The sequence below is a fragment of the Lethenteron reissneri genome, chromosome 26, assembly GCF_015708825.2.
Source record: "Lethenteron reissneri isolate LAM-NWPU_2019-01 chromosome 26, ASM1570882v1, whole genome shotgun sequence".
Lineage (NCBI taxonomy): Eukaryota > Metazoa > Chordata > Hyperoartia > Petromyzontiformes > Petromyzontidae > Lethenteron > Lethenteron reissneri.
The window spans coordinates 12,999,550-13,027,122 of NC_083804.1; the positions used below are offsets into that span (position 1 = coordinate 12,999,550).

Below are 27,573 nucleotides of genomic sequence, written 5' to 3' on the forward strand. Positions count from 1 at the left end.
TAAATTTACATGACTGCCCTTGCCTTAGCTGGTTTTCCAGCTCTGCATTGTCAATACTGTGGATGTTGAGGGCTCTTTCCTTTAGCCTTGGATATGTTATCTGAAGCTGAGCCTTGGGTAAAAAATACAAAAAACAACATTGTTTCCCCACTTTAGGATATAACCACTGACCACAGTTGCCTTGTTAAAACATGTATATGGTTTAAAATGATCACATTTCAGTGCTGAACGCTAGGTTTCTCGCCTTGAAACTGCTGATCAGTTCCAAACGTTTATTGGCAAATAAAAACATAACAAGTACAACTCTAAGCACAATGTGGCTTGGCCGTTGCACGTTATATGCCTGGCGTGTGTATGATATTAATGAGTTAATCCACACGATGCTTGCGAACCTCTGAAACATATGCCGTGAAGCACTTTACAATATCAAGCACCATTATTCTGTAAAAGCTTCTTGCTGTTGAACTGCATCAGGCCCCATTGCATTCAGGCTGCGGCTGTCAGTCTCGCTCTGTCCGTTGCTATGCAGGCAGTAGAAGCACATCAGATAACATTTGCTCGTTTGCACAATTGAAAGCATCATTAAGACCTTAAGTTAACACATTTCACTACGATAATTGTAAAACCCATTAGCATTACTGAGTCACTTTCCAATTGTAGTAACGGTTGTTAGCAACATCTAGTTGCTCATAAATTAACCAGTAAGCCTTTCTATAATGTAATTCAATGTAATTATGACGATGCTGTGTTTCAACACAAGCACTCACTCAAAATCTCTACAAATTTTTATTTTGGAAATTTCTGCCTCGAGTGTTGCCGGGTTGCAATGTTTTGACCAGAGAATCTTGCCTTGAGCACAAACTTGCGTCAATAGCGTGACCTGGGAGTCTATTTATTTTCCCACTTGCAAAGTCACCCGGAAGGAATGTCCCCCCAACTCATTCATGAACACAATCCCCGACACGCAGCTCAGCACAGAAACCCCTGCTCCCACCCACGTGCGCAAATTATAAGCGTCTTCAGATTGCAAACTCCGTAACAACAACCCTGCACATGCAAATCTTCCTAAAAATGTGTTATCCATGGGTCGCGATATAAAACATTTTTTATTTATGCATTATTACTTTATTGCCGAGAAAAGTATCATTAGTTTCCCAAAAACAATGGACAGGGGGTTAATACTCGTCTCTTGCTTACAGTTCTCAGCCAGTTGTGAAAATCCATCATTGGTTGCAGTGGCATCACTTCATAATGTAACCACTGTAATTTCCATAAAGTGGTACTTGGTTTTTCAACCCATGTGGGATGAAGGATTTTACGTGAAAAAATTAATGGTTGAGGTTTTTTTTTTTATGTTCGGAAGGGGAAATTTTCTAAAAAGGAAAAATAATGTACAGGACCAGCCAATGCTGAAGGCCTCCAATTGCCATATCAACCGTGGTGGTTGTTTGACCATTCTTCATCATTCTGGTAAATTCATGTTGGCAAAAGGGTGGGGGAATGGGGTGAAGAAATGGTTCATATCTGACTCGCCACTGATGTTAGCCGTAGCTGTAAATTAAATCCAGGCCACTGGGTTTGCAGTGCAGTGTGCTAATCACTGCACCATCACTCCACTCGTTTTTTTTTTTTACCATCCACCAACGACCTTAAAGTCCACATTATACCAATAATATTGTATAACACCTGTATCATAATCTTCCAGCCGGGTTGGATTTCTTGTTGAGTAAATAGATCATTTTACTTACCACAAATATCACACTATCAAGACAAAAATATAATTTTCATGACTATCATGCACATTACACTGCACATGAAAAGTATTCAAATTTCACATGAGAGTCAAGACACCAAAACACAATTACAATACCTACTCTTACAAATAACACATAAGTCTTTAGCAACTACTTGACATGCAATGTTGAACTTTCACAATGTTCTGCCTCATTGTGATGCTTCCTCTATAGCCACAGTGCTACCTAAACATGAATGATTCCTGCCCGCCTTTAACCTTTAATATACCCCAGCAAAGTTGCCAATGCATATATAGTGCCGCATTATTCACAATTAACAGCGCATACTGTCGTCATGGCAAATGCAAGTGCCCCAAGCCCTCTCTCATAAATTGAACAATTTTCTTGTTGCACCTCATACGCAGGTGCGTCATATGCTCTGTGCATACAAATAATGCAGGTAAGTTGGCAGTGCGGTGTATAATGCAGGTACAGTACATAGGCTAATCACATCTTCCCGCTGAGTAAGCAGCTACACCAGCATAAATGATTGTGCAGAAAAATAAATCCATAAACAATCCCCTGTAAACGCTGCACATTTGAACTACAGCTACAACTATTCCCAAATGCAAACACCCAAACAGAACTTGTCCCGACGAGTTACAGCAGCCGACGAGTAGCTCGTGGCACAGCCCCACTCAGCGTCAATGTGAGGCTTTTGTGCACCGGTATCCTGGGCAAACGCACCGCCACCTGCTCTGAGTCATATATCACCCTCTTACTTAAAAGGGGCTGCTCTTAACATTAGTGCTGTTAATGAGCTTGCGGCAAATAAACACGGCTCGGCATGACTGCGCCGGCAACTTGGGCTGGGCCACATCAAGCAGGGCCCCCCCCGGTGCCGTCCCAGGGGGCTGTCGGGAACCCCTCGAGGGGCGCACACGGTGTGGCCCAAACGCATTGTCGACACGCAGAGCATTCCGCAAGCGCAGCAGTGTGAACTGGTGCATTTCGGTACTCTTCGGTGAACGGCGCTCAGTCACGGTGTTATCTCATCACACCGAGCCACGGCGTGGCCACACCGCGGCCGCTCAGTCTGTGCATTTGTTATCTGCGAAGGAGACAGTGCGGCGGTGGCTGTGGGTGACAAGTGGCGGCGACGGCTCGCGGAGGTCATTGTCCGTGCTAGAAAAAAATGCTTTATTCTGTTATGTTTAAAATTCGCAAAACTTGGATTTTTTTTTTTCTGGAGGAGTGTAAGATTGCCTCAATTATTTTTTTTATTTTAACGTAACCACTCTGACAACTTTTTCAGGTCAAAAGCGTATGTGCGTAAATGTGACAACAATTTTATAACATGCACCAGTGTGACAGACTTGATACCATTGCACATGGAATTTGCAGGCATGCATGCATAACAAAAACGTAAACCACAAAACAACAGTGCAAACGATCGGATTTCTCAATTTGCAGAGCCAACAATCATTCTTGCAGACATGCAGTATTACTGCTGCACGAGATTTTGATAAAAAAATAGATCATTTGCACGCCTTTACTGATCCACTGCCAGATGAAGGCCTTCCCACGCCACGTTGGTCATGGGAGTAGTTCTTGATCATTATTCACCGTACGAGTTTACTGGTTGGTGGGTGAAGGGGCAGGAGAGGGGGTAGAGCGGAGCAGGACCGGTTCTGATATCACTCGCCCGTGGCCGAGAATCAAACTCGGGATGCAAGGATCATAGCGCAGCACACTGCTCCACCTTGCCATAAAAGATGCATCGCATTGAATGTGTGGCTGGGCTTAACGCCATGGCGGTAGGAAACGAGACAACAAGAGCATTGGCTTCTTTGCTTGTAAATTGAGGTTACAGTTGCACGATGAGACACCACAAAAGTCTTCAGTAGTCAATTTGTTAGGAAACTAACAGAGAGTGCAGCTCCACTCGTGGAGATAGCCGATGGGTTTTGATCAGGGGATGTCAAACTCAATCGGACAGCAGGCCGGTTTGGATTCAAATGCACCTCACGCGGGCCACACAGTTGGACCTATAAAAAAGTAAAGCATAATAAGACGGTATTAATTTACCGGTAGCTACATTCACGTCAACAACCCACGTAATGTCAAAATAATTTAATCAATGAAATGATATGTATAGCCACTCACTGCTGCCGCTGTTTTCTTCCTGATGCCTGACACCTTTGTTTGGACCACTGCATATAAGTTCGGAACAAGTGACTGGGCTGTTGCTACCTTTATTTGCTGTGCACAGATCAAGCATGTTGGCTTTCCATTAACCTCCACAAAGAAATACGAATTCCTCCACTTTTCTTGGACAACTCTACATTCCATCTCGACGTTCCCTTTCTTTAATAACACAATTAGGCTATACGACTCATATCACACTTTAAAAAAAAAGATATTTTCCCATGCATTCGAATTTAGAATTTGAACCATAAATTGAAACGGGAGGATTTGCTGCTGGAGTGATCAGGATAGTCGTGTACCGGTCGGGGGTTGCGTGTATAGAATGAGCGCGAGGAACTTCCTCGGATTTCTAGGGTCACACAGAGGTGGTGGTGGGGGGGGCGGTGGACTTACGCGAATGTCTATCGCCCAGATAAAGTGGCCGTGGGGAGGACGCGGCTCTGTGTGCGCACATTGCAGTGGGTGAACCGGGTGGGGGCAGTGGGTGAACCGGGTGGGGGCGGCGGCGAGAGAGGAAGGGGTGGGGGTGGATGTCCAGCGAGGGCATCGAGAAGCGAGAAGGCGAGGGGGGTTAGAATGCACGGAAAAATATGTTTTTTTTTTGCAGCAGGGCCCACCAAATCCCCCGTTTCAATTTCCGGTTTTTAATTCAGGTTGAATTTAGGCAGAATTTTTAATTTTAAAAATATATTGCTGTGTATATAAATAAATCGTACAAAAAAATGCAACACGTGGCGGACCGGAGGAAGGGGCTTTAGGTTGCCGAATGTTGACACCCCTGATGTTGATCATTGCCCTTCCACGATTTAGTCAAAATTACAATTGGGGAAAAAGGCCTACGCATTGTATATACAAAGCGTTTTGCATTTATTGTATCGGCTGTACCTGGCATACAAAACGAGTAGAACCTGTTTCTGGTCACAGCGAGTGCATCTTTGGAGCCCCTTGAACTATACCTAATCTGGGAAATAACGCAGGAGGGTTTGCTTACGAACAGCACTTCCGTTTGCCAGTTATTTTGTGAGAACTGAAAGGAAGGGAACGTAACTGTTTTTCACTCTGCGTTTCTGTTGCCAGCAATGTGAAACAAAAGCTCTTAATTTTCTTGGGTCATCTTCATTACTTCCTGCCAGTAATGTATATTTAGTGTACATTCGTTCCCGCTTCATGTTGGTGTATATAGGCAGATTTGCTTATGAGGCAAGTCTCATGTGTGTCAAAATGCTAAATTATGACTCATTTTACAGTTACCAGGACCGGTTTCGGCAAGCTGACCTGCTCCACCAGTTCTCATGCGAACACCGCATCGTAGATGCATCCATTTCATGAGATGTCTCACTCGCTGACTGACACGAAATTTGGTCAACATCATTCTCATCAGCCATGGTCAACCTACTGCTGAATGAAGGTCTCCCCCACGCCCCTGCCACCTCTCATAATCCTGCAAAGTAATAATCCACCTAGCACCCACACATTAATTAATATTATCACTCCATCTCCCTTTGCATTCGTACACCCATTCCTTGGCCGCAATGCTCTTATTACTGTACTGTATTCTTGACCATCGTGCATTATCCCTTCTAGCATATGGATGAGGACACCATGGTGAATCAACGCGAATAATATCAAGGGTACAGAGGTAAACATACCACGATGGCATTAACCTGCGGATTTTCTCGAATCCGTGTGGTCCTCCTTCCATCTACTTATTTGTGGACTTTTCAGTATTTGTTCAATATTATCGTTAAATACCAAGCTTATAAGGTAGCAGGTAATACACAACGATTAACACTTTAATCTTCAGACACATTGGTACAGTGTCACTTGTAATTATCAATTTCATGTTTTTGTAGCATTGCAAAAACATATTAGCTCATCAAACTCCAAAATTACACCATGGGATCTGGAAAGCCAGTCTGCATGTCTCCATCCTCTATTTGTTAACCATAAATAAAGATTTGTTTAACACGTAGGCTTTCGCGACCAATATCATCCATAATAGAGGTTGTTGGGTTAGATCACGTAAATATATGTACTAGTGACGAATTGGAATGTTCTGTTTACGTGACAACCCTTACTAGTTGGCTGTGTCGGGTGGTGGCGGGTTTTAACGACACATTTATATATTTACGCGATCTTGACAGTGTTTCCCAACATGGCAAGATACTTCTGCACATAGAACTTTTGTATGAATGTATTTCGAACTTCTTTCGCACCGTACGTAGCAAACCATTCTCATCAGAGGTGAGACGGATAGCATCATATGGAAGTAATTTGCTCTGAAATTACATTGAGGGTCTACCCCACCAACACGAGCTATAAGCCATTTGTATTTAACCAGAGGCATTTTGTCTTTGTATATATGCTTTGCTGTCTTTTATATTAACAGAGATTTGATCAATACACCACGAATTTCGAATGGCATTTTAGTAAAGTGGAATCATACCATACCACCCATAAACATTTATCACTGTCTTCCAGAATGCACATTCAACTTAAATAGATTGGATATTAGCCAAAGTCGTGCACTAGAAAGTTGCATTTATAACTGTTTTCTGGCACGTGGTTATAGTGGAAACGTGGGCCGATTCTTTTTAACAAAACAATAAATCTGTTTTGTAAGTAAATGCATATATGGTGAATGATATGCCCGTTATTTTTCAGTTAAATATAATTACACAGACATTTATTGGGCCTCTCAGGATTAAGAAAACTTAATCACTGTCATCACTCATAATTATATTACAGTTTTCTCAACCTTTGGCTAAGACAATTGTTTTAAATTAACAAATTCATCCCGAATTCACACCATCCTGTCAGTTCTTAGAGACTAAGCAGAAATGTATGTGTGTGTGTGTGTGGTTTGTCGTTATATTTAACTATTGCTGTCCTGTCATCTCCTGTCACCTTGTAGTTCAAACCAATAATAATTGGTAATCTCAAAAAGAGTGTTACCCCTTCGTATACATGCGTTGTCCCCAGGTACTCCTGAAGAATATTTCGACTTGTTGCACCTTTCATAGGTAAAGGGCATTATATTATTAGTTTATCTTGACAAAGTGCTCAGAAAATGCACATAAGCTACGACGGCAATGTTTACAAAAGTGAATTGTGTGAACACTGGTGTTACAAAAAACGCTAAAATCTCAATTTCTAGCCAGTTGTCCCATTCCCACGAAGTAATATTGCTAAAATGTATAAGATGTCAGCATTATTTAGAGGCATGCAACAATTCCCCTCGCACGACACCCTTACTTAATGCATCGCTCATCGTTACAGGCCTGTGAACAATGCTGTGTATGACAAAATTAGATTGGGCAGGATACATCACTTGAAGGGCTGATGACTGATGGACAAGGCTGGTGACAGATTGGTGGCCAAAAGAGGGAATGCGCCCGAAAGGATGGCCACTGTGGAGATGGAGCAGCGATATCAGCTCATGAGCAGGAGCGAGATGGATTGTGACATTGCGGTATTGTGGGATGGCAATGACTTGGAGAGGCAGTAAATATATCATCACTGATGATCATGATGATGATATAAAACCAGTATATTATTTGCTCTCTGATGTAGAACTGTACATTAACGCCTTCCTCTAGTCATGTGTTCATCTGTCTCCCTAGTCCTCGCTGTTGATGTACTCATACTCACGTTGGACTCGGAGGAGTTTGCTTGAAAACGTCCTCCGAAATCTTTAATCCAGGTTTTTTCCCCCGGCCTGTAGATAAAAAAAGGCAACACCCATCATTGCTGAACGGTAGTGAATTTAACAAGTGTTTAAGTGCCTCCAAGAAAAATATGTACAAGTGGGTTACAGTTTCTGCTGACGTGCATAAAAAGTTATCATGACGGTCACATGTCCAAAATAATGAACATTTGTACTCGTTGTTGTTCTCAGAATAAGTAACATTTTTTATGGCTGCTGCTGTGCCGTATGGCTCTTCTCGTGGGTGTTTTGAGCTGTACTGTGCACGGTTCAACATGCCGTCCATTGGCTCGCTCCAAGGGCTCAGAGCTTCATCAGAAACTGGTATATTTCTCATAAAATGAAACTTTAACGGAATTACTCACTTCCTCAATAAGCACCCAGCACATAGAGCGAAACGTCAGACGGCATGTCGCACCGCACAAGGTACATCCCGAAAACACATCGGACGGCTATGCGTTAATTCGTTTTGTATTTTTAAGTAAATTTACAAATTAATTTGATTCACCAAATGTTCCTCATGAAGTTGCATCAGACTTTCCAAAAGGATGAAGTATTTCTACTTATGAGTCATGTTTGTGAATGAGCAGGATCTTTTTATATTGTAAGTTAAATATTTATGTGTGTTAAACCAGTTCTGTATGGGTTTTTTTTTCAGTGTATAGATTTACACTTTGCAGTGTAAGACCCCCAACAAGTGGATGCACCTGCCCTGCCTGGCCAGTCAAGTCTCACTTGCAGATTGCATGCAAATTAGTAACAAATGCGAACATTATTACGACTACAAGGAAAATTCAGGCTGAGAAATGTCAGTTCCACTCTGCACAATCCTATTATTCGCCTCGTATGGTTAATTTACTGGTAATTGTAACCCAAAAAAGCCACTCGCACATCCGATTAGCATGGTTAGCTACATACGATGCGAAAGAAATTCAACATACATACAACTGTATCTGCTGAACACATTAAGCCTCTAACGTTGAGTACATCCCTTAAAATATCTATTAATTTTCTCAACATATCTTTACTGTATACATAAACCACATACTTCACATTAGTTGTCAGTCTGAAAAACTATTTGCACTGTCACGAGGAAGATTACACAATAAAGTTGGGAATTAAATGTACGTGTACAAAATAAGGAGTTTAATTTCCAAATGGTCATCAATAATATCCTGATCTTTCATTCACACGCCACATCTTCTAAGCATATAAACCGCCAACTGCGTAACACTACCCACATGCGGAATTTTCTGGCTCCACCGGCTGCTGACACCGACATCCATGCCTTCATTACCTATCGCCTGGACTACTGCAACTCGCCATTTCTACAATCTCCCAAACGCCCCCGATGTTAAGGTTACAGTTGATTCAGAATGCCGCTGCAAAGGCCTCTCTCGCCTGTACATGAAAACGTGATCACATCACTCTAATCCTGCTCCAGTCCCTTGATTAGCTTCCTATTAAGTCTCGGATTCACTTTAAGATTGCAAGCAATTGTCTTTACGATTCTTCATGGACTTGCTGCTTCCTACTCCACCTCTCTCATCTCACTTTTACTCTCCGGAAGGCTGTCTGCTCCAGCAATAAAGGCCTACTTATAAAGCCCACAATCAATCTTCATTCCATAGGAAATCACTCCTTGGCTTATGGAATTCTCTTCCTGTTGAAATTTGGACAGTTGAGACTGCCCTTGTTCAAGGCAAGACTTAAGCTCGATTGGTTTTCATGTGCATATACATTTTCATCTGAAGAGCCTCAAAGATGTAGTTGCATTTCGATGATGTATAAATATAAATGCTGTTTTGTAAAAATTTAATTAGATACCGAATTTGTGCTTCTTTTTTAACTGCATTTTCTACACTTTATTTTGCAATTATGTAAATCGATTAAGTTAATTAAATATAATTTTGTCGATGTATTTAATTTCATTCGCTACATGTCTATACAAAATATAAAAAAAGATATAAAAATATGTAAATTGAAAGTTCCATTCTTGTGCTTATTCTGTTATTAAAGGTTCATTTCAGATACAGCAGTTGTTTTTCATATAAAATTTCCAGGACACATCCCAACCTATGCTGAACTACATTAACATTTCCTTTGCCATCATGCAATCATGCTTTCCTGTATGGAATTGATGATCCTGTGTATTAACATCACTGGAACGTCTGTACCCTCTGAAGAGGGTCAGCCTATAGTTACATTTTAGCCAGGTGAGAACTCAAGAGATATAAGGGTGGTCTCATTTGCAAGGGTGACCTGGAGAATTATTCTGCCATTAGGGGGCGATGACTGCTGTGCACAGTATAATTAATCCACCAACTGGAGAAAAAAAGTGGACTTTACTTACAATTCTGCCAGTTTTATAACTTTACGTAGATAATATTAATAAGAGCAAACAATTATACCCACTGGAATTTAATTGAAGCGTACACACACAGTTATTATTCACAGACTCGTTAAATAAAACACATGGCTCACTTTTATATCCTTGTTTGTCTGGCACGCGTTGCACGTATTATACTTTTGTAGTTACACTGCGACTTCTGTTTCACTTTCCGCTTTATGGATTCTTTCGCCTAAAAAAAGACTAAGTTACAAAAAACGAAAACTTCCCAATCTCTTCTGCCACTGGAACACAGTGCGGAATCCCACAAGTCAAAACTGTGCTGTGTGAATGGCACGTATGGGACAGCTGCATGCCATCACGAATGAGTTGCCGAATGAGTAATGGTTATACATAAGTACATTATCCTTTCAAATGTGCTATCCCTTGGCAATTATAACGACGCTCAGCCATTCACCCCGCGGTTCAAGATCGGAGACTATTAGTAGCTGGCTCGCATTATTAATTTCCAATCGCAGCTACGTAAAAAGGCTGTGCTGGAACAGAGATGTATTTTCATAATAACTCAAGTGTTATTACTGTTAATAGCAGCTTCTCGACCAGCTTCAAACAAGCACTCCATCCGTTTAAGTTGGCAACAGCAAAATGAATGATAATACGTCAAACGTGTTCTTTCTGACACAAAGGACCATCCAAACTCACACAAACACACATAGCGCTGTTTGGTGTGCAGGGCTGATCGATACACTTTGTAATTGTGGTATTGTGGGTACAAATTACACAACCTTTGCGCTAACGTTCTGCTGATGTTGAAAGCCAATATCCACATTTCCAAGTTAAAAGCCCTTCTATTTCGTTTTAATACCGGCTGCACTCCTTTTTTTCTCTCTGACCAGACCATTCGAAATCCATTAGGTTAATGTAGAAAAACAAACATTGCAACATCATCTCTGGCTCCCAGTGCGTTCCCAACAAAATTACACATCTCGCTTCAACGAAGGGCTCGGGTGGCCAGAAGAGTGAAAAGCGCCCTTGATTGGCTCAATGAACTTCTGCATCTATAGCCGAGAGAGAGAGAGAGACGGGGGTGGGGTGGGAGAATGCGACCCGGAGGGTCACAGCCACATCCTGTCCCAGACAGGAGACGCTGCAGACGCCAGTGCCGACTGTGAGGCACGGGACAGGTCTGGTGGTTGGTGGCAGGCAGCTTTGTGTACACACCCACTGCTGCTGCTGCTGCCGCCGGCCGGCTGACTCCCACGCACCACAGTCAGTGTGTGTGTGTGCGTGCAGTGTGTGTGCACAGTGTGTGTGTAGTGTGTGTGCATGCAGTGTGTGTGCGTGCAGTGTGTGCACAGTGTGTGTGTAGTGTGTGTGCATGCAGTGTGTGTGCGTGCAGTGTGCGTGTCCACAATGTGTGTAGTGTGTGTGTGCATGCAGTGTGTGTATGTGTGCATGCAGTGTGTGTATGTGTATGTGTGTGCATGCAGTGTGTGTGTGCATGCAGTGTGTGTAGTGTGTGTGTGCATGCAGTGTGTCTAGTGTGTGTGTGCATGCAGTGTGTGTGTGTATGCAGTGTGCGTGTGCACAGTGTGTGTAGTGTGTGTGTGCATGCAGTGTGTCTAGTGTGTGTGTGCATGCAGTGTGTGTGTGTATGCAGTGTGCGTGTGCACAGTGTGTGTAGTGTGTGTGTGTGCATGCAGTGTGTGTGTGCATGTAGTGTGTGTGTGCATGCAGTGTGTGTAGTGTGTGTGTGCATGCAGTGTGTGTAGTGTGTGTGTGCATGCAGTGTGTGTAGTGTGTGTGTGCATGCAGTGTGTGTAGTGTGTGTGCATGCAGTGTGTGTGTGTATGCAGTGTGCGTGTGCACAGTGTGTGTAGTGTGTGTGTGTGCATGCAGTGTGTGTGTGCATGTAGTGTGTGTGTGCATGCAGTGTGTGTAGTGTGTGTGTGCATGCAGTGTGTGTAGTGTGTGTGTGCATGCAGTGTGTGTGTGTGTGCAGTGTGCGTGTGCACAGTGTGTGTAGTGTGTGTGTGTGCATGCAGTGTGTGTAGTGTGTGTGTGCATGCAGTGTGTGTAGTGTGTGTGTGCATGCAGTGTGTGTAGTGTGTGTGTGCATGCAGTGTGTGTAGTGTGTGTGTGCATGCAGTGTGTGTAGTGTGTGTGCATGCAGTGTGTGTGTGTATGCAGTGTGCGTGTGCACAGTGTGTGTAGTGTGTGTGTGTATGCAGTGTGCAGTGTGTTTGCAGTGTGTGTGCATGCAGTGTGCAGTGTGTTTGCAGTGTGTGTGTGCATGCAGTGTGTGTGTGCATGCAGTGTGTGTAGTGTGTGTGCATGCAGTGTGTGTGTGTATGCAGTGTGCGTGTGCACAGTGTGTGTAGTGTGTGTGTGCATGCAGTGTGTGTGTGTGCATGCAGTGTGTGTGAACACAGTGTGTGTGTGTGCATGCAGTGTGTGTAGTGTGTGTGTGCATGCAGTGTGCGTGTGCACAGTGTGTGTAATGTGTGTGTGCATGCAGTATGCAGTGTGTGCATGCAGTGTGTGTGCGCATGCAGTGTGTGTGTGTGCATGCAGTGTGTGTGAACACAGTGTGTGTATGTGCATGCAGTGTGTTGCATGCAGTGTGTGTGTGTGTGCATGCAGTGTGTGTGAACACAGTGTGTGTATGTGCATGCAGTGTGTGTGCATGCAGTGTGTGTGAACACAGTGTGTGTGTGTGTGTGCATGCAGTGTGTGTGTGCATGCAGTGTGTGTGTGTGCATGCACTGTGTGTGAACACGGTGTGTGTATGTGTGTGCAAGCAGTGTGTGTGTGCATGCACTATGTGTGAACACGGTGTGTGTATGTGTGTGCAAGCAGTGTGTGTGTGCATGCACTGTGTGTGAACACGGTGTGTGTATGTGTGTGCAAGCAGTGTGTGTGTGCATGCACTATGTGTGAACACGGTGTGTGTGAACACAGTGTGTGTATATGTGTGTGCAAGCAGTGTGTGTGTGCATGCAGTGTGTGTGAACACAGTGTGTATGTGTGTGCAAGGAGTGTGTGTGAACACAGTGTGTGCGTGGACTGTGTGTGAATGTGTGTGCAAGCAGTGTGTGCATGCACTGTGTGTGAACAGTGTGTGTGCATGCACTGTGTGTGAACACAGTGTGTGTGTGTGCATGCACTGTGTGTGAACAGTGTGTGTGTGCGCATGCAGGGTGTGTGCATGCACTGTGTGAATACAGTGTGTGTGCATGCACTGTGTGAACAGTGTGTGTGCATGCACTGTGTGTGAACACAGTGTGTGTGTGTGTGCATGCACTGTGTGTGAACAGTGTGTGTGTGCGCATGCAGTGTGTGTGCATGCACTGTGTGAACACAGTGTGTGTGTGTGTGCATGCAGTGTGTGTGAACACAGTGTGTGTGTGCATGCAGTGTGTGTGTGAACACAGTGTGTGTGTGTGTGCATGCAGTGTGTGTGAACACTGTGTGTGTGTGTTCATGCAGTGTGTGTGTGAACACAGTGTGTGTGTGTGTGTGCATGCAGTGTGTGTGAACACTGTGTGTGTGTGAACACAGTGTGTGTGTGTGCATGCAGTGCGTGTGAGTGCACAGTGTGTGTGAACACAGTGTGTGTGCATGCAGTGTGTGTGAACGCAGTGTGTGTGCATGCAGTGTGTGTGTGTGTGCATGCAGTGTGTGTGAACACAGTGTGTGTGTGCATGCAGTGTGTGTGTGTGCATGCAGTGTGTGTGAACACAATGTGTGTGTGCATGCAGTGTGTGTGAACACGGTGTGTGTGAACACAGTGTGTGTGTGTGTGCAGTGTGTGGGGAGCGGTAGTGGAGCGCTGCGTTACGAAACCCGTCAACCCGAGTTTCGATTCCCGCTTACGGCCAAAACACCAGTGACGATTATCTGAACAGGTCCTGGGCCTCCCCTAGGTCGACTCAGCCTCAAATGAGTACTGTTAACATCGCCACTGTGGGGGAACAAAGAGCGGGCGTGGGGCTGCTGGCCACCCATCGCCACGTGTGCCGTGCCGTCCTTCATAGGTGCTCACAAACAGCGTTGCCCTCAAAGCCTGTGAAGGTTATAAGGGGAACTTTTGTCCTCGCTCATAGCACTTGCTCCTACAGCCTGTTAAGGCTATACAGGGGGTCCGTGTCCTCGTTGTCAGTGTGTGTGTGTGTGAAGTCTATGTACGGTATGTATATATAGTGTGTGTGTGTGTGCACGTGAGTTCGGTCAAGAACAGCCTTTACCCCAACAGTACGCACACCAACATGCAAGCGCATGCATACGAACAATGAGCCTGTATGCATGCACTTGTATGTGTGTGCACATTCACACATTTGCTTTACACATCTATGTATCTAAATGGCCAACCCTACTCGAGGATCCCTCCCTTACCCACGCCCCCTCTAGGAACAGGCGCTGCACGAAGCAGCGTAGAGGACTCCAATGCAGCCTCTTCATCACTTTACTGATCTTTCCTGCTCCCATTACTGTATTCCCATTCCATTTCCATCCTTTTCCTCTTATTCCCCATCCTTTCCCTTCACTTTTACCTTCCCCGTTCCCATTGATTTTCATCCTTGGCTATACTTCCCTTCCCCGTGGTGTGCCACGGATAAAACAAACAAGTTGCAAGTGTGTATTCATGTAAACACACACACACACGGAAACACGTGGAAATGCACTCGTTGGCACGCACGTGCAAAACAAAGGCCCTGGTTTAGCCGTGTTGGAGCTATTGGAACAAGTGCTGTGAGCATCAGCGTGCGTCTCTCACATTGAAACACACGCACACGCCACATGAAAACGCACACAGTCGTAGCGTGCATTGCTTGCACAAACACAACAATCCCAAACACTAGACATGCATTCCCACAACTGCTGAGGAACGTGTTAGCAAGCACCTATTTTATGTATGTACACACAAAGTCTATTGTAATTCCTATCCACGTGCCTTCCTGGCTACACACACACACACAAATATGTGCATGCACATTCTTCACTCATGCCTACACATCACAAACAGGCTTTCTGGAAAACGAGCAGCCTAAATACACATTTCAATGTAACTCTCTGTGCAATAACCTTTGCAACAATGATTGGAACTGTATCGCCACAATCCAGCAAGTTTGTACTCGAAAGATAATTATCTTAGCACACATTGACATTGCACCAACAGAACATGTTAATCATCCCAGCACTAAGAGCCTTTCATGATGCTCTGCTAATGATGCAAATTTAAACACTGTATAGCCATTTTTAGTCATTATGCAGTCACATTAAGAAAAAAATTCGTGTGCTTCTGCATTTTAGCTGCTTCGGTACATTGCATTTGAAGGCATTTAGATGTAACATATTCGTAAATGGCAGCTTAAAAATGCTCTGTGTAATGCTGTATGTATGCTGTAAGAGATCAGGACAATTTAAAAAACCTTAGCGCTGTACGGCATGCAGTTGGTGGCCTTTCAATTGCACAATATGCATATTACAAGTTTACTAACTCCAGGTTAAACCTCTGTTCACGCAAGCAAAAACAATTTAGAGTAATGTATTTGGGGGAAAAAATTCCACCAAAAGTGCATGCCTTGAGAAACTACACGAATTATAATGAAGGTGACACCGTCGTCATCAGCTGCAGCAGCATCATCAGCCACGATCAAGCCACTGCTTGGAGAATACCTCGCCAAGCCGTTACATAAGATATTAACGATGCATATCATCCCCATCCAATAAGCTATGCCAATAATTGAGCTTCGCTTATTGGATGTGAGACTTGCAGAAGATTCCTTGCATATGAAACTCTCACACACCCAAGACTCAAAAACTTACCAGTGACAGCAAAACCCACCAAACAAAAAAAACCTATTGTTCCCATTTTGGAAACACCCGTTTATTTATTTTTGTATCGCAACTTTTGCAATTTTAATAGCACGATTCAACCAAAACGGCCACGTACGTTGGATCCGATCAAAATGTTTGTTGTTGTTTCAAAATAACGCCTTCCACCTGGATTCCATTCCAAAAAAGGAAAATGCGTTGAACAAAAAAAAACTTGTGAGAAACTGAAAATTCAGCTGGCTAACAACCTGCAACGTGATCAATACGGCTCATCTCCGTCTCTCCTGTGGCTTGCACCCCAAATGCCACCACCACCACCACTCCACTCCACAGAATTCGCCGCTTGGCACTGCCCCATCTCTTTGTGCACGCAGTTTCCTCTGCTGCCCAACTGGACGCCCTTAGGGCCCCCCTTAGCACGTCGGCGCATGCAACGCTCATGTGTGCATTCCCAACATTATTGTACCTTCGGCTCCCCACCACCCTGCACACACGCACCCCTTCTCCTCCGCTGTCTCTCGCCGTCCCCTGGTGCATTTTCTGTCTCTCTCTTCATAAGCTGTGCAAACACGGAACTTTTTTTTTGCAAAGCCTCACTTTTTTTCTCTTCTTAGCCTCTCTCTACTCTAACCACCGAATCCTCTCCCCCCCTCCTCCTCCCTCTCCCCATGTGACTCCTCTGTGGTTGCGTAACAAAGCTCAAGTTTATACCCTTTAGGAAAATCGGACAAATGCAATTATTACATCTTTTGCCTCTTGTGCGCAATGCATCAAAGGCTCGCAAACTTGTTGTAGTGGTTTTTTTTTGTTGTGCAGGGAGGGAATGGGAATTTGTTCGAGATAGCTGTTGTCTGCAAGGCCGACCCGTGCCAGAAATAGTGCTGCGTGGATTTGCATCAGCTGTGCGCAAGCTGCCCGCTACCACCACCACCGCCGCCGCCGCTGCTGCTGCTGCTGCTGCATCCCCACGAGCGATTATTCCACCTCTCACCATCACGCAGCAGCACAGCGCTCTCCTTGCAAGGGCAGCAGCCGTGCAACTCAATGGCCTCAAGCTGTGCAGCATCAGCAGCAGCAGCGACAACACAACAGCGCTTCAATGCACGCAAGTGCATCAACTCCGGGCTTCGCAGCCCCAAGTCCTCCGAAAGGGAACAACACCAACAACCATCATTCGCGTAACCGAAGCAGCAACAAAGAAGCCAGTGCCTCCACCGACCCTTGCTTACCTTTGCCCTTGCCCTTGTCCATGCTTAGCAATTTTCAGAATTGCATTTAGCAGAAACGGGAAATGACGTCTCTGCTGCTGCTACTTGCTGCTGCTGCACCCGCAATCGGCCGACAGCTGTAACTCGAGCAGGGCATTCAGACAGAGATGCAGTCTGTCCGTCCTTCTCTCTCTCTATCCCCTCCCTCTCTCTCTCTCCCTCCCCGATTTACACGCCCTAACCGGCTGCCAGAGCGCACCGGCTTTTGCACAGACCAAAGTGATTCATCAGCAGGGCCGATCCCCAACTGCCCCCCTCCACCACCTCCTCCTCCTCCTCTACCCCCAAGTCAGAGCCCAGCCCACTTTTATTCATGCGACCTTTCATACCCTGTTACGCTGCGCCCTCTCCATTTGCATGCAAAAGGGGCCCCGTGGCTTAGAGATTATGCAAGCGGCTTGCAAGGGTGGGGCTTTAAAGAAGCCAGTGGCTTCGTCGTGGTGGTGGTAGTGGTGGAAGGGGTTTGTGGTTGATGATGGTGGTGATGGTGATGGGTGGGAGCAAAGCGTTGGGAGCTCAGGGGGAGGGGAGGAATTGCAGGACTCAGCTTTGCGAAATGTATGAAGTAACTTTTTTTTTAAAGGGGAGGCTTGCAATGCAATGCGATTTTCAGCCAGCTTAATGCTGTGTTAAACAAGGCGTAGAAGCCGGAAAAAATACACAACACCACTGAAAGTTAGCTAATGTAATGTACTGTAATACTATTTGCATCTGTCAAGATAAAATGTGTTGGTTTGTTCTTATATAACCATATTACTGCACAGCCACTGTCAGACTCGTAATGTGGAAATTCAGTTTCCTAACATAAATAGTAAGGGAGGGCGTTTTGCAGTGGCTAAATTAATAGTGTAAAACATCTCGTTTAATATGGCTCGTGGTGGGGGACAATGCATTCTAGACGACAGCTCGTTGGTTTTACACGCAGCTGGCTATTGAAACGATGATCATATGACAACAAGGCTTGGCACCTCGCATGGTTTAATGCATCATACAGTATTGCCAACCTTGCTTCGTGCGAAGCATTCTGCAGATACCCAAGGCAGCAGGCACAGTGCGATGCGCACAGGGCTCGCTTGAACACACCACACACACACACATCATCAGTGTTTCCTTTCAAAATGCCGCGACGACGTTGCAGTTTCACAAGAGGTGCATCCACTTCCTTGTTAACGTATTGCAAGCTGTAACGTTTCGTCACACGGCGACTGTGACGCGGCAGATGTTGCCCGTGCGAAAGTCAGCAACAACCACACTTTCAACAGTCGAACGAGATGGGACGCATTCTTTTTGTTGACACGTTCCTCCAGCATCACAATGCTAAGTAGCGCCCAGGCCCCAAATGCCATTGGCATCTTTCTCATGCAAAATACTTTTTTTTAATTGACTTTTGGGCACAATTGCACATGCAAAAAAAATCGTGGTTGGTGCTTGGTCAGTGTGGTGTACAGGAATAATTGCCCTCTTGAGTAATGTTTGCAGCAATGAGACAATGCAATGTGCTGAATGGTTTTTTGTTTTAGTCTGCAGTGCATTTATTGAAGCTTCCACAATGACCCCCGATTGGTAACGTTACAGTGCACGACTAAACGTTGCGTTAATGTCACGCTAACACCCCTCGCACCAGCAGTTACGTGCAGAGTGCCAATTTTCATTGCAAATACCGCACGTAGTGTTTAACTGTAAAACTATAACAGTTATTGAGAAGCATTTAGGTATCTTTTTATCAGATTGACTCAGTTCCAAGGCATGGGGGCGTGATTTTGAGATACTAAAGCAAGCGGAACCAACCAAACCTTTAAGCGTGCACACACATACACATTTAACTATTTTTTTTATATTTTAATAGTTGAAGCCCACTGAGCTATATCACTGTTTTTTTCAGAAGCGGCCTGGCCATAGCTGATAGCTCAACGAAATGGCTTATCACGTGGTAATGTATAGCAGGCACACATTATAAACTCTAAATGTGGGCCTTACCTGGTAAAATAAAAGAAGTTAATAGGTAGGTAATACAGTATCTGTAACAAATCTGCAGTCGCTAACAGTTGGTGAGTTGGCAAATACCTTGAAACTGTGTTCAGTCGGAGTACTCGAATTAACAGTGGTTGGCCAATACGTGGATTCCAAAATATATTTTGTGGATCTCAGGACAAATTAGAACAAACACTGATGGCAAATAAAAATCCCCGACTATGAATTGATACATTAAAAAAACTTCTACCAATAGATGGCGTTAGTACTGTCTACTGAATAGTAATATTCCAGAATTAACTCCAGTTATTTGTTGGTCAGAGCAGTGCTTGGCATATTGGCAACCGCTCGATTAATATTTTAAAGTATTTTATTTTTTTATATCTAAAGTACTCTAGTTCACGTTTTATTTGCTTAATTGCTCACATGTGTAAAACATGTTTTTATTATTAACTTGAGGCCCCTGCGTATTTTTACTACTTATAGTCATGCCAGATTGTGAGCTAATGGCATTGGCATCTAAGTCAGCTTGTGGCAAGCTTCGGAGGCTTCAACGCACAGTCATTCGTGGCCTGCCTCTCCTCAAATATCCTTTGCACATGTCTAATGTGATCTACCGACCAACCGATACAGTTGTAATTTTAGAACCTGAGTTTAAGTTTTAAGCATGCGAGCTCTTAATCAGCAGTGCCAATGTGCTCTGCGCACACAGAGTGCCAGAGTCGTGTCCAGGGCACACGAGTGACTGGTATTATGTGCAAGCAGATTGGGCCTGTGTTTTGTAAGAATTTGCTTTGCCTTTCCAGCAATGACAAATGATGTGGTGCTGAAGAAATAAAACAAAATAAAAACTTTAAAGCATTGCTGTAAATATGGCTTTGTTAAAAAGTTGAATACTGTAATCCAGTATTGTACTGTACTGCATAATAAACTGGTCGCAATATATGCACTTTGCAAGAAAACTACAAAGTACACGATGTGGGTTTTTAAGCTTCTACGTGACTTTACCGAAAGAACCAAGAAGATGTGGGTTTTGTCGATTCAATTGATTGTATATCACAGATAAAACAAACATGACATTGTTTTGTGATGTTTTGTAGGTACTATATACAAGTGTTATATTTGTAAACGGTGTATTTCACAATTCGGTATGAATATATATGGTTTGCCAATACAACATTCTAAAATTAAAAGGAAATAACTGCTGTCGCCTGATGAAGCTAGTTGTAATTACTGGCGAAACGTCGTACTCAGATTGTAAATGTTGTGGCTTGGCTCTCCAACACAATTTGGCATGTTCTGTTTACGTGACTTTACCGAAAGAACCAAGAAGATGAACCCTTAATAGTTTTGGCTGTGTCGGGTGGCGGCGGGCTTTAACGACATGTATTTACGCGATCTAACCCAAAAAAAACTCTATTAATGATGTGCTTTTGAATCATCTTGTTAATACGTGTATGTCTAACCTTGGCAGCACGATCGATCAGAAAAGCAATGGGCATTCAAGTTTGCCATTACAATACATCTTCTTGGTTATTTCGGTAAAGTCACCGAAAGAACCAAGAAGATGAATCCCTGCAGTCACGAAAGCTTTAAATCGAAATTACAATACATGTCAGGTTAACACAATAAGGATAGCCCTATGACCAGGAGTTTATGACCATTCACATTAATGTGTTAAATATTGTAAATGGGTTTTTAAATTGTTCACAGTTAATTGTACCCTGCGCCAAACTAACCCCAACACGTGACTGGCTCTACGCAAGTCCGGATATGACTGCAGGTGGAGTGTGGGTCATGTGGAATGCACAAATTTAATTTTCTTTCCAAAGACAAGGAGTACAATAACACAACCTCTGTGCGTTGATGGTATGAACTGCGGTACTTACTGATAAGATCTTCAAGTTTCGATTTAAAGCTTTCGTGACTGCAGGGATTCATCTTCTTGGTTCTTTCGGTAAAGTCACGTAGAAGGGAAGTAATAAAAAAAATAAAAATAAAACATAATAAAATAATTTTCACGACGTTTCGGCCACAACACAAGCAGCCGTCCTCAGGTGAAAAATGAAACACCACCAAGATTGGTGGTGTTTCATTCATATGTTTTATTTTTATTATTTTATTACTTCCCTTCTACGTGACTTTACCGAAAGAACCAAGAAGAAGATCTTCAAGGGCATGTGATGTTTCCCTCCCCCCATATATTCATACCCAGAGTTACACAGAGTTTGATGATTGTAAACCTCCCATTATTACAGGAAATGAACTTTCTACCTAAGTGGTGCAGAGTTAAAATGTAAAATGAATCAGCACATGGGGGGTGGTGGGTTAGGGCGCCACAGTGGCGAGATGTTAACTACCTCGTCTGGTATGGAGGATGTCGTGGTGTGCAATCCCAACCCTGACTCCTGTATATTTGGAATTTGCATGTTGTCCCCATGATCGGTTGGATTTATCTCCAAGTCCTTTGACTTTTCCCTCCACATTTAGAAACATGCGTTTCGAGTATTTGGCTGCATACAATTTTTTACATTATAAGCCACTTCTTTGAGCTTTCATTTTTGGCTAGGTCGCTTCTTAAAAAAGAGCTATATAGCTCAGTGGGCCATACCTGGGAAAATAAAAAAAAATTGACCAGAGAAGAGTCCTCACTACAGGGCAGCAATATGTTCCATGCGGCATTAACCACCATAAAGGCACTGCAAGGCGGTTACTCTCATATTGTCCATCCATCTTCACCAGCTATGAACAATCCACTTCTGGATAAATGCCTCCCAAATCTACCACCATCTTTCACGATCTTGCAATATTATGATCCATCTAGCACTTTCACACGAGCTGCTTTGATCACTCCAATCTCGTCGGTGCACGTCCTCGCAGATGCGTTCTGTCCCCTGGATACCACTCCGTCATTATTCCTGACGATCTTCTTCTGGATAAATGCTTCCCCAATCTACCACCATCTTTCACGATCTTGCAATATTATGATCCATCTAGCGCTTTCACACGAGCTGCTTTGATCACTCCCATCTCGTCGGTGCACATCCTCGCAGATGCGTTCTGTCCCCTGGATACCACTCCGTCATTATTCCTGACGATCTTCTTTCGTCCCTTCTAGCGACGTGTCCTTCCCAAGACCATTTCTTTTTCTTCACAGCTTTACTTACATCGACAATCTGTATATATTCTCTCATCCACATGTTCTTCTTTTTGTCTCTCAATGTAATTCAAAGAACGCATTTATCCATGTTTCTTTATGCACTTGTTTTTGTTCACATTGTGTTAATGGATATTAACGTCATCCAATACATGGTTCTTATTTCCCAGTGTGGTTTCCAAACCTGTTTGACAAGATAACAACAGGGCTCTCTTATCATTACACTTTAGCTGGAAATTGACAATTCAATTTTTTAAAATGTCTACTGCCAAACAATATAATTATGCCCTAGAGTTCTCTTAGTGGCTTTCCTAAGCAGAATTTGAGTTGCCATCATGTTGGTTGTTTCATATGAAATATAGATGAACATAATACTCGTATAAAAAGTGAGTGAGAAAATAATTGTTGGAGCTTTATTAAATATCATATTTTGCAATCTTTTGTCAGTCCACTGTTGGATGTAGGCATGCACACACACACCGTGTCTATCATGGGTGCTAATATATACTTGTACAATGCTTTCACTCATTAAAACATTTGTTTCTGTGAGGTGCATGCTTGGAACAACATGGAGAGACAAAAAGAAAAACGCAAATAGCTATCAGAAAACAAACACAAATTAAATACGTGATTTTGACTCGAGAAAATTGACAAGGCTTGGGCAATACACATTGCTAAATAGGATTATGGCGGTCCATGGTCGAAACTGGTGGCAGCATAGCAGCCAAAGCAGGGAACACGGCCAAGTGGATTTCCACGGTGGAGAATAAATGATGAGATCAGCGAATGCGCCAGCGACAAATGGATTGTTTTTTCACAATACCGTGAGGGTTGCCGACAACTTTTATAGGTCTTCATCTGAGAGTGGATATATCATGGCTGTTGATAATTATTCTGATTACTTTCTCTAAATCTCGTCATATGCATTATGCTGCAATATGCCTCTCCTTACCTATCCGTACAGGTTATTCTTCAAAACAACTGTCTCAATTGCCATTGAAATAAATGCTGCCAAACTGCTCCCTTTAAATAACAATCGGCCGTGTAGTTTTTATAGCTTTGTGATTCAACGTGCCAAGCTTTTCTAATTCATACCACAGACACGATTTATCTTTACAATGATGTTGCAGCTCTACAATAATTTTATCTCTGCTCGGACACTCAGGAAGCCATGGCCTGTAAAATAAAAATTTCCACCTGCTAATTAATTCGTCAAAAGTACTAGTTTAAAGAGATATGCTTGGATATATTTTATAAACATTTATAAAGTAGATTTAACAAGTATTTCCACTATTGCTAAATGTGACTAAAACATCTGTGGATTGGAAAACATTTAATAAATCCACTTTTTATGTTTAAATCGAATAGAAATAATAAACATGCAGTTTGCTGCTGTATAAAGGGCCAGGCACGACAGTTTACAATTACAGTACTATATTCAAAGCATGCAAAGTATAATAATTGTGCCAATTAATCCCTTTTTAAATCCTTTATATTAACTTCACTTGCTTGCTTGCTTGCGCGCTTACGACCGTGCAAATCTTTAGGTCGTTTTTTAACCCACTTCCCGTGATCCAATCGAGCTGACATTTTCCACACAGACTCGTTGTGCGTGACAATTAATTTTCGTGTAATTTTTTTTCCAAAATGTTACACTTTTTAGGACAAAAAAATATTTAATTACCAATTGCTTAATGGTGGCATGCAATCATCTGACCCATAGGTGGCAGCCATCTAAGCCAGAGGACGAGAGGACTCTAGCCGCCACGCATATAAAGGATTTATAGTGAAAAACTTTGTTTTTACGGGTTAATTTTTTAAATCCTTTATATTAAGTTTGCTTGCTTGCTTGCGTGCTTGCGTGCTTGCGTGCTTGCTTGCTTGCTTACGACTGTGCAAATCTTTCGGTCGTTTTTAACCCACTTCCCGTGATCCAATCGAGCTGACATTTTGCACACAGACTCGTTGTGCGAGACAATTAATGTTCGTGAAAAAGAAAATTCAAAAATTTTACACTGTTTAGGGAAAACAAATTAAATATTTAATTACCAATTGCTTAATACTGGCAGACAATCATCTGACCCATAGGTGGCAGCCATCTCAAGCCAGAGGACGAGAGGACTCTAGCCGCCACGCATATAAAGGATTTATAGTGAAGAACTTTGTTTTTACGGGTTATACTTATTTAATGTTCACCTCCACAAGCACATTTGTGATACATTTGTGATTTGTTCATTATATAAAGACGAGGCTTGAGCAACATTAATGGATATTCTTTGGCAAGTCTGATGACCACCATGGAAATGTGGAATTCCCATCACAAGCTTAGGGCTACCAAATTAAATGAGTCACCAAAGGGCTCGTTTGAGCAGAAATACATTTTGCCTGCAAAACAATGATATTCAATAACTTGTTCTTAAAACTTTGACATCCACTGTTTTAAAAATTATACGGGCAAAATGTGTATAGTCACTCATCAGTCATGATCTATCGACCGCTGAATGAAGGCCTGTCCAAGCAGTTGCTATCCCTCACGGTCACACAATTCAACATGAGCCGATCTTATCACTCCATCTCATTGGTGGAAATCATATTGGGAATGTACTCTCCTTTGCCTGGCACTCCTTCGCTAGTCTTGACCACCAGACATCATCCCTTCTGGTGATGTGTCCTGCCCGTGCCTACTCTTCTTTCACTTAGAGTTAATAACCTGAGTTTGATCCTACTGGGCCATAGCAGATCAACAATGCAGCAATTCGAACACGAGTGAGCCTGCTAACAACGCCCGCAGCTCTCTCAGCCTATCCCATCCGGACGTTCGCCAACACACGATGCCATGCTCAAGCTTCCAAACTGAATCCCACGAGGCTTGCACGTAACAAAACTGGTCACATCACTACATTTTTACACCCCAGTACATGTCTCCAAACGAGATATTGTGTTTAAATTGAATGACACACGGTTACCAATACAGGAAACTATTTATAGTTCGAGTCTTGCAAAATAGACACGGGCATTCAACTTAAACTGGGAGAACCCGATAAGCTGTGGAGCTTATTTCTCACAGGTGTCCAGCCCAAGCTGGAGTCAGCAACGGCGTCAAGTTGCAAAAATAATGGATGTGAGTTGCAAAAGATAACTTCATTCAACCTGATAATTGTTTTTTTACCCTTCTATCTGGCAACAAAACTGACACCTTTTTACAAGGAGTCATGTTTGCATAGACCACAATACCTGCAGTCATAATACAAACAAAAAACACAACTCTGATAATGTGCACTGTCCTTGAAGTTGATTGGTCCACACCCGAGACAGCTTTCCTTAGAGCCTAGTCTCACATGGGTTGGACCAGATGACGCCAAAAGGCGCACAACTCAAAGACAATGCACCATCAACCTGTGTGCCTTTACGGGCTGATGTCACAACAACTTAAATGACGATTGGCTGATAAATCTAGGCACTATTACAGTACAGTAATCTATTTGTATTTTTTTATATATATTATTCTGCTCGTATTGGTCTGTAGTGTGCACCCTGATGTTGACTAAATCTTGTCTAGGATGAGTTTTGAACTTTTTCTATCAGGAAAGATTGTGGGTTATACCAGGAAAGAGTATATCGTATTCTGTATCAGGAAGGAGTATAATCAGGCAACAGCGTATGTGCGGTTTATCAGGATATTCATTCACCTGGATGAGGCCAACCTATTCACATATACAGTGGCTTGTCAAAGTTGTTCACATGTCCATATTTGCTCATGTAATAGATTTCTGCAAGTGAACAAAATAAGATAAATACAACTTGTATTTTTTTACATGCCAAACGGTACAACAGTGTGCTTTAATCACAAAATAACATTTATGCCAATCACACATGGCTGCGCATAGTGTAGGTATCAGTCAGGAATCCTAGATTTGCATGGAACACACGTTATTTGTGCCCAGGTGCTGACTTGCCTTTGCACAAAGGCGCTCTGCCCCCAGGCTACATTCTGAGGGTTCAAATAGCCGAGAAAGATATCTTACTTACAATCTTACATGAATGATGCCCCCAGGCTTTATGCTGGTCAGTTGTGCACAGACACCTCTCTTCACAAGCCCTTTTGAATCATACGTTCCCAATGATTGTAAAGTGGTTTGAGTTATGTATGCATTTAAATGCTTTATAAGAAGAAATACAACAACAATAATCTACAGCCCTTTGGAAATCCCCTGCTGGATGTAAGCCTTCCCATGCCGTGAGTCGTGGGGATTGAGCATACTTCACCACACTGTTCAGTGCCATGTTACCCAGGTCGCCTTTGCAAAAGAAACACTCGTATCATGTGTCTCGATGGGCCCATATTTCACCTGCTGGTTCAATAAAGGACATTACTAGGTTGGTGAAGAGGAAACCCACAACCGGTTTATGTAACAAATAGAAATCAAATGTTAATATTGTACCTCTGATGTCACTACATTATAACAAAGGGGATATTTATTTTACTGAATTATGACAAAACCTGCTGTGTTGTTATGATGTATGTGCCTACATATTAATGCAGGCTCTTTCTCATGAAATCAAGTCAGGTAGTGAGCGCTGTACAATAATTAGCACTGTGCTAACCACTGAACTACCTCTCAATTACAAAATATATATGTGCACATTTTTGTACTGTTTTTGCATATGTAGAACTTAAATATAAAGCTCAAAATAATTTTACAAAAATTCCAGTTTAGCAACGAAATAAGTAAATTATAAATGGCGTACTTTCCATTTAGAAAAAAAATCACTTTCAAATATTTACTCTAGTAATGAATTGATTTATTGAGCACAGTTGAGTGTGTTAAAATCTATGTAGACCGTAATTATATTAAGATTTTTTTTATATATATGGTACAAAAAGTCATGTAAGAAAAAAAAGCGCCATTGAATTCCTGAACAAATGTAGAAATAAATTGCAGGAGGTAAATTTAAGTGCGGGATATGGGCAATGTTGATTAAAATAAATCATGCAAGCACTGAATTCCGTTAAGATAAATGTACAGTAATACCTCGATATACAAAGTATCCGCAAAACCTATTATCCGTGATCTTTTTTACCCCAAAGATATGAGGATAAATGTTGCGGAAAACAGGATCCGTGACATGCGTTCCCGTATCACCGCAAATTAAGGTTCTGTAATAGTGCATTATTATGGCTGAATGTAAATGTTACACATATGCTGTGCCTTTAGGATTTTTTAAAATGTTTTTCCTTTTTGCTTGTAGTGGTAATATACTATACTGCGTATATGATGATATTGTAATGTTAATTACTTCATTGGGCATAGTTATTTTTAGTAAAAATTTCATTTTTGCCA

At 42.7% G+C, this 27,573-nt stretch overlaps 1 protein-coding gene across 2 annotated transcripts in view; it reads right to left on the bottom strand.

Moving 5' to 3' along the window:
* LOC133347708 (dual specificity mitogen-activated protein kinase kinase 6-like) overlaps nucleotides 1-27,573 on the bottom strand; it is a 69,669-nt gene that overhangs the window by 29,995 nt on the left and 12,101 nt on the right. The window contains exons 1-2 of one of the 2 annotated variants that reach the window (XM_061560207.1): nucleotides 17,065-17,301; nucleotides 7,593-7,659 (exon numbers count right to left, since the gene is read on the bottom strand). In XM_061560207.1, coding sequence (XP_061416191.1) covers nucleotides 7,593-7,659; nucleotides 17,065-17,086 — 89 coding nt within the window. In that variant the 5' untranslated portion in view covers nucleotides 17,087-17,301. Of the gene's footprint in view, nucleotides 1-7,592; nucleotides 7,660-17,064; nucleotides 17,302-27,573 lie in introns of those variants that run through there. The other variant, XM_061560208.1, reaches the window with a different exon arrangement.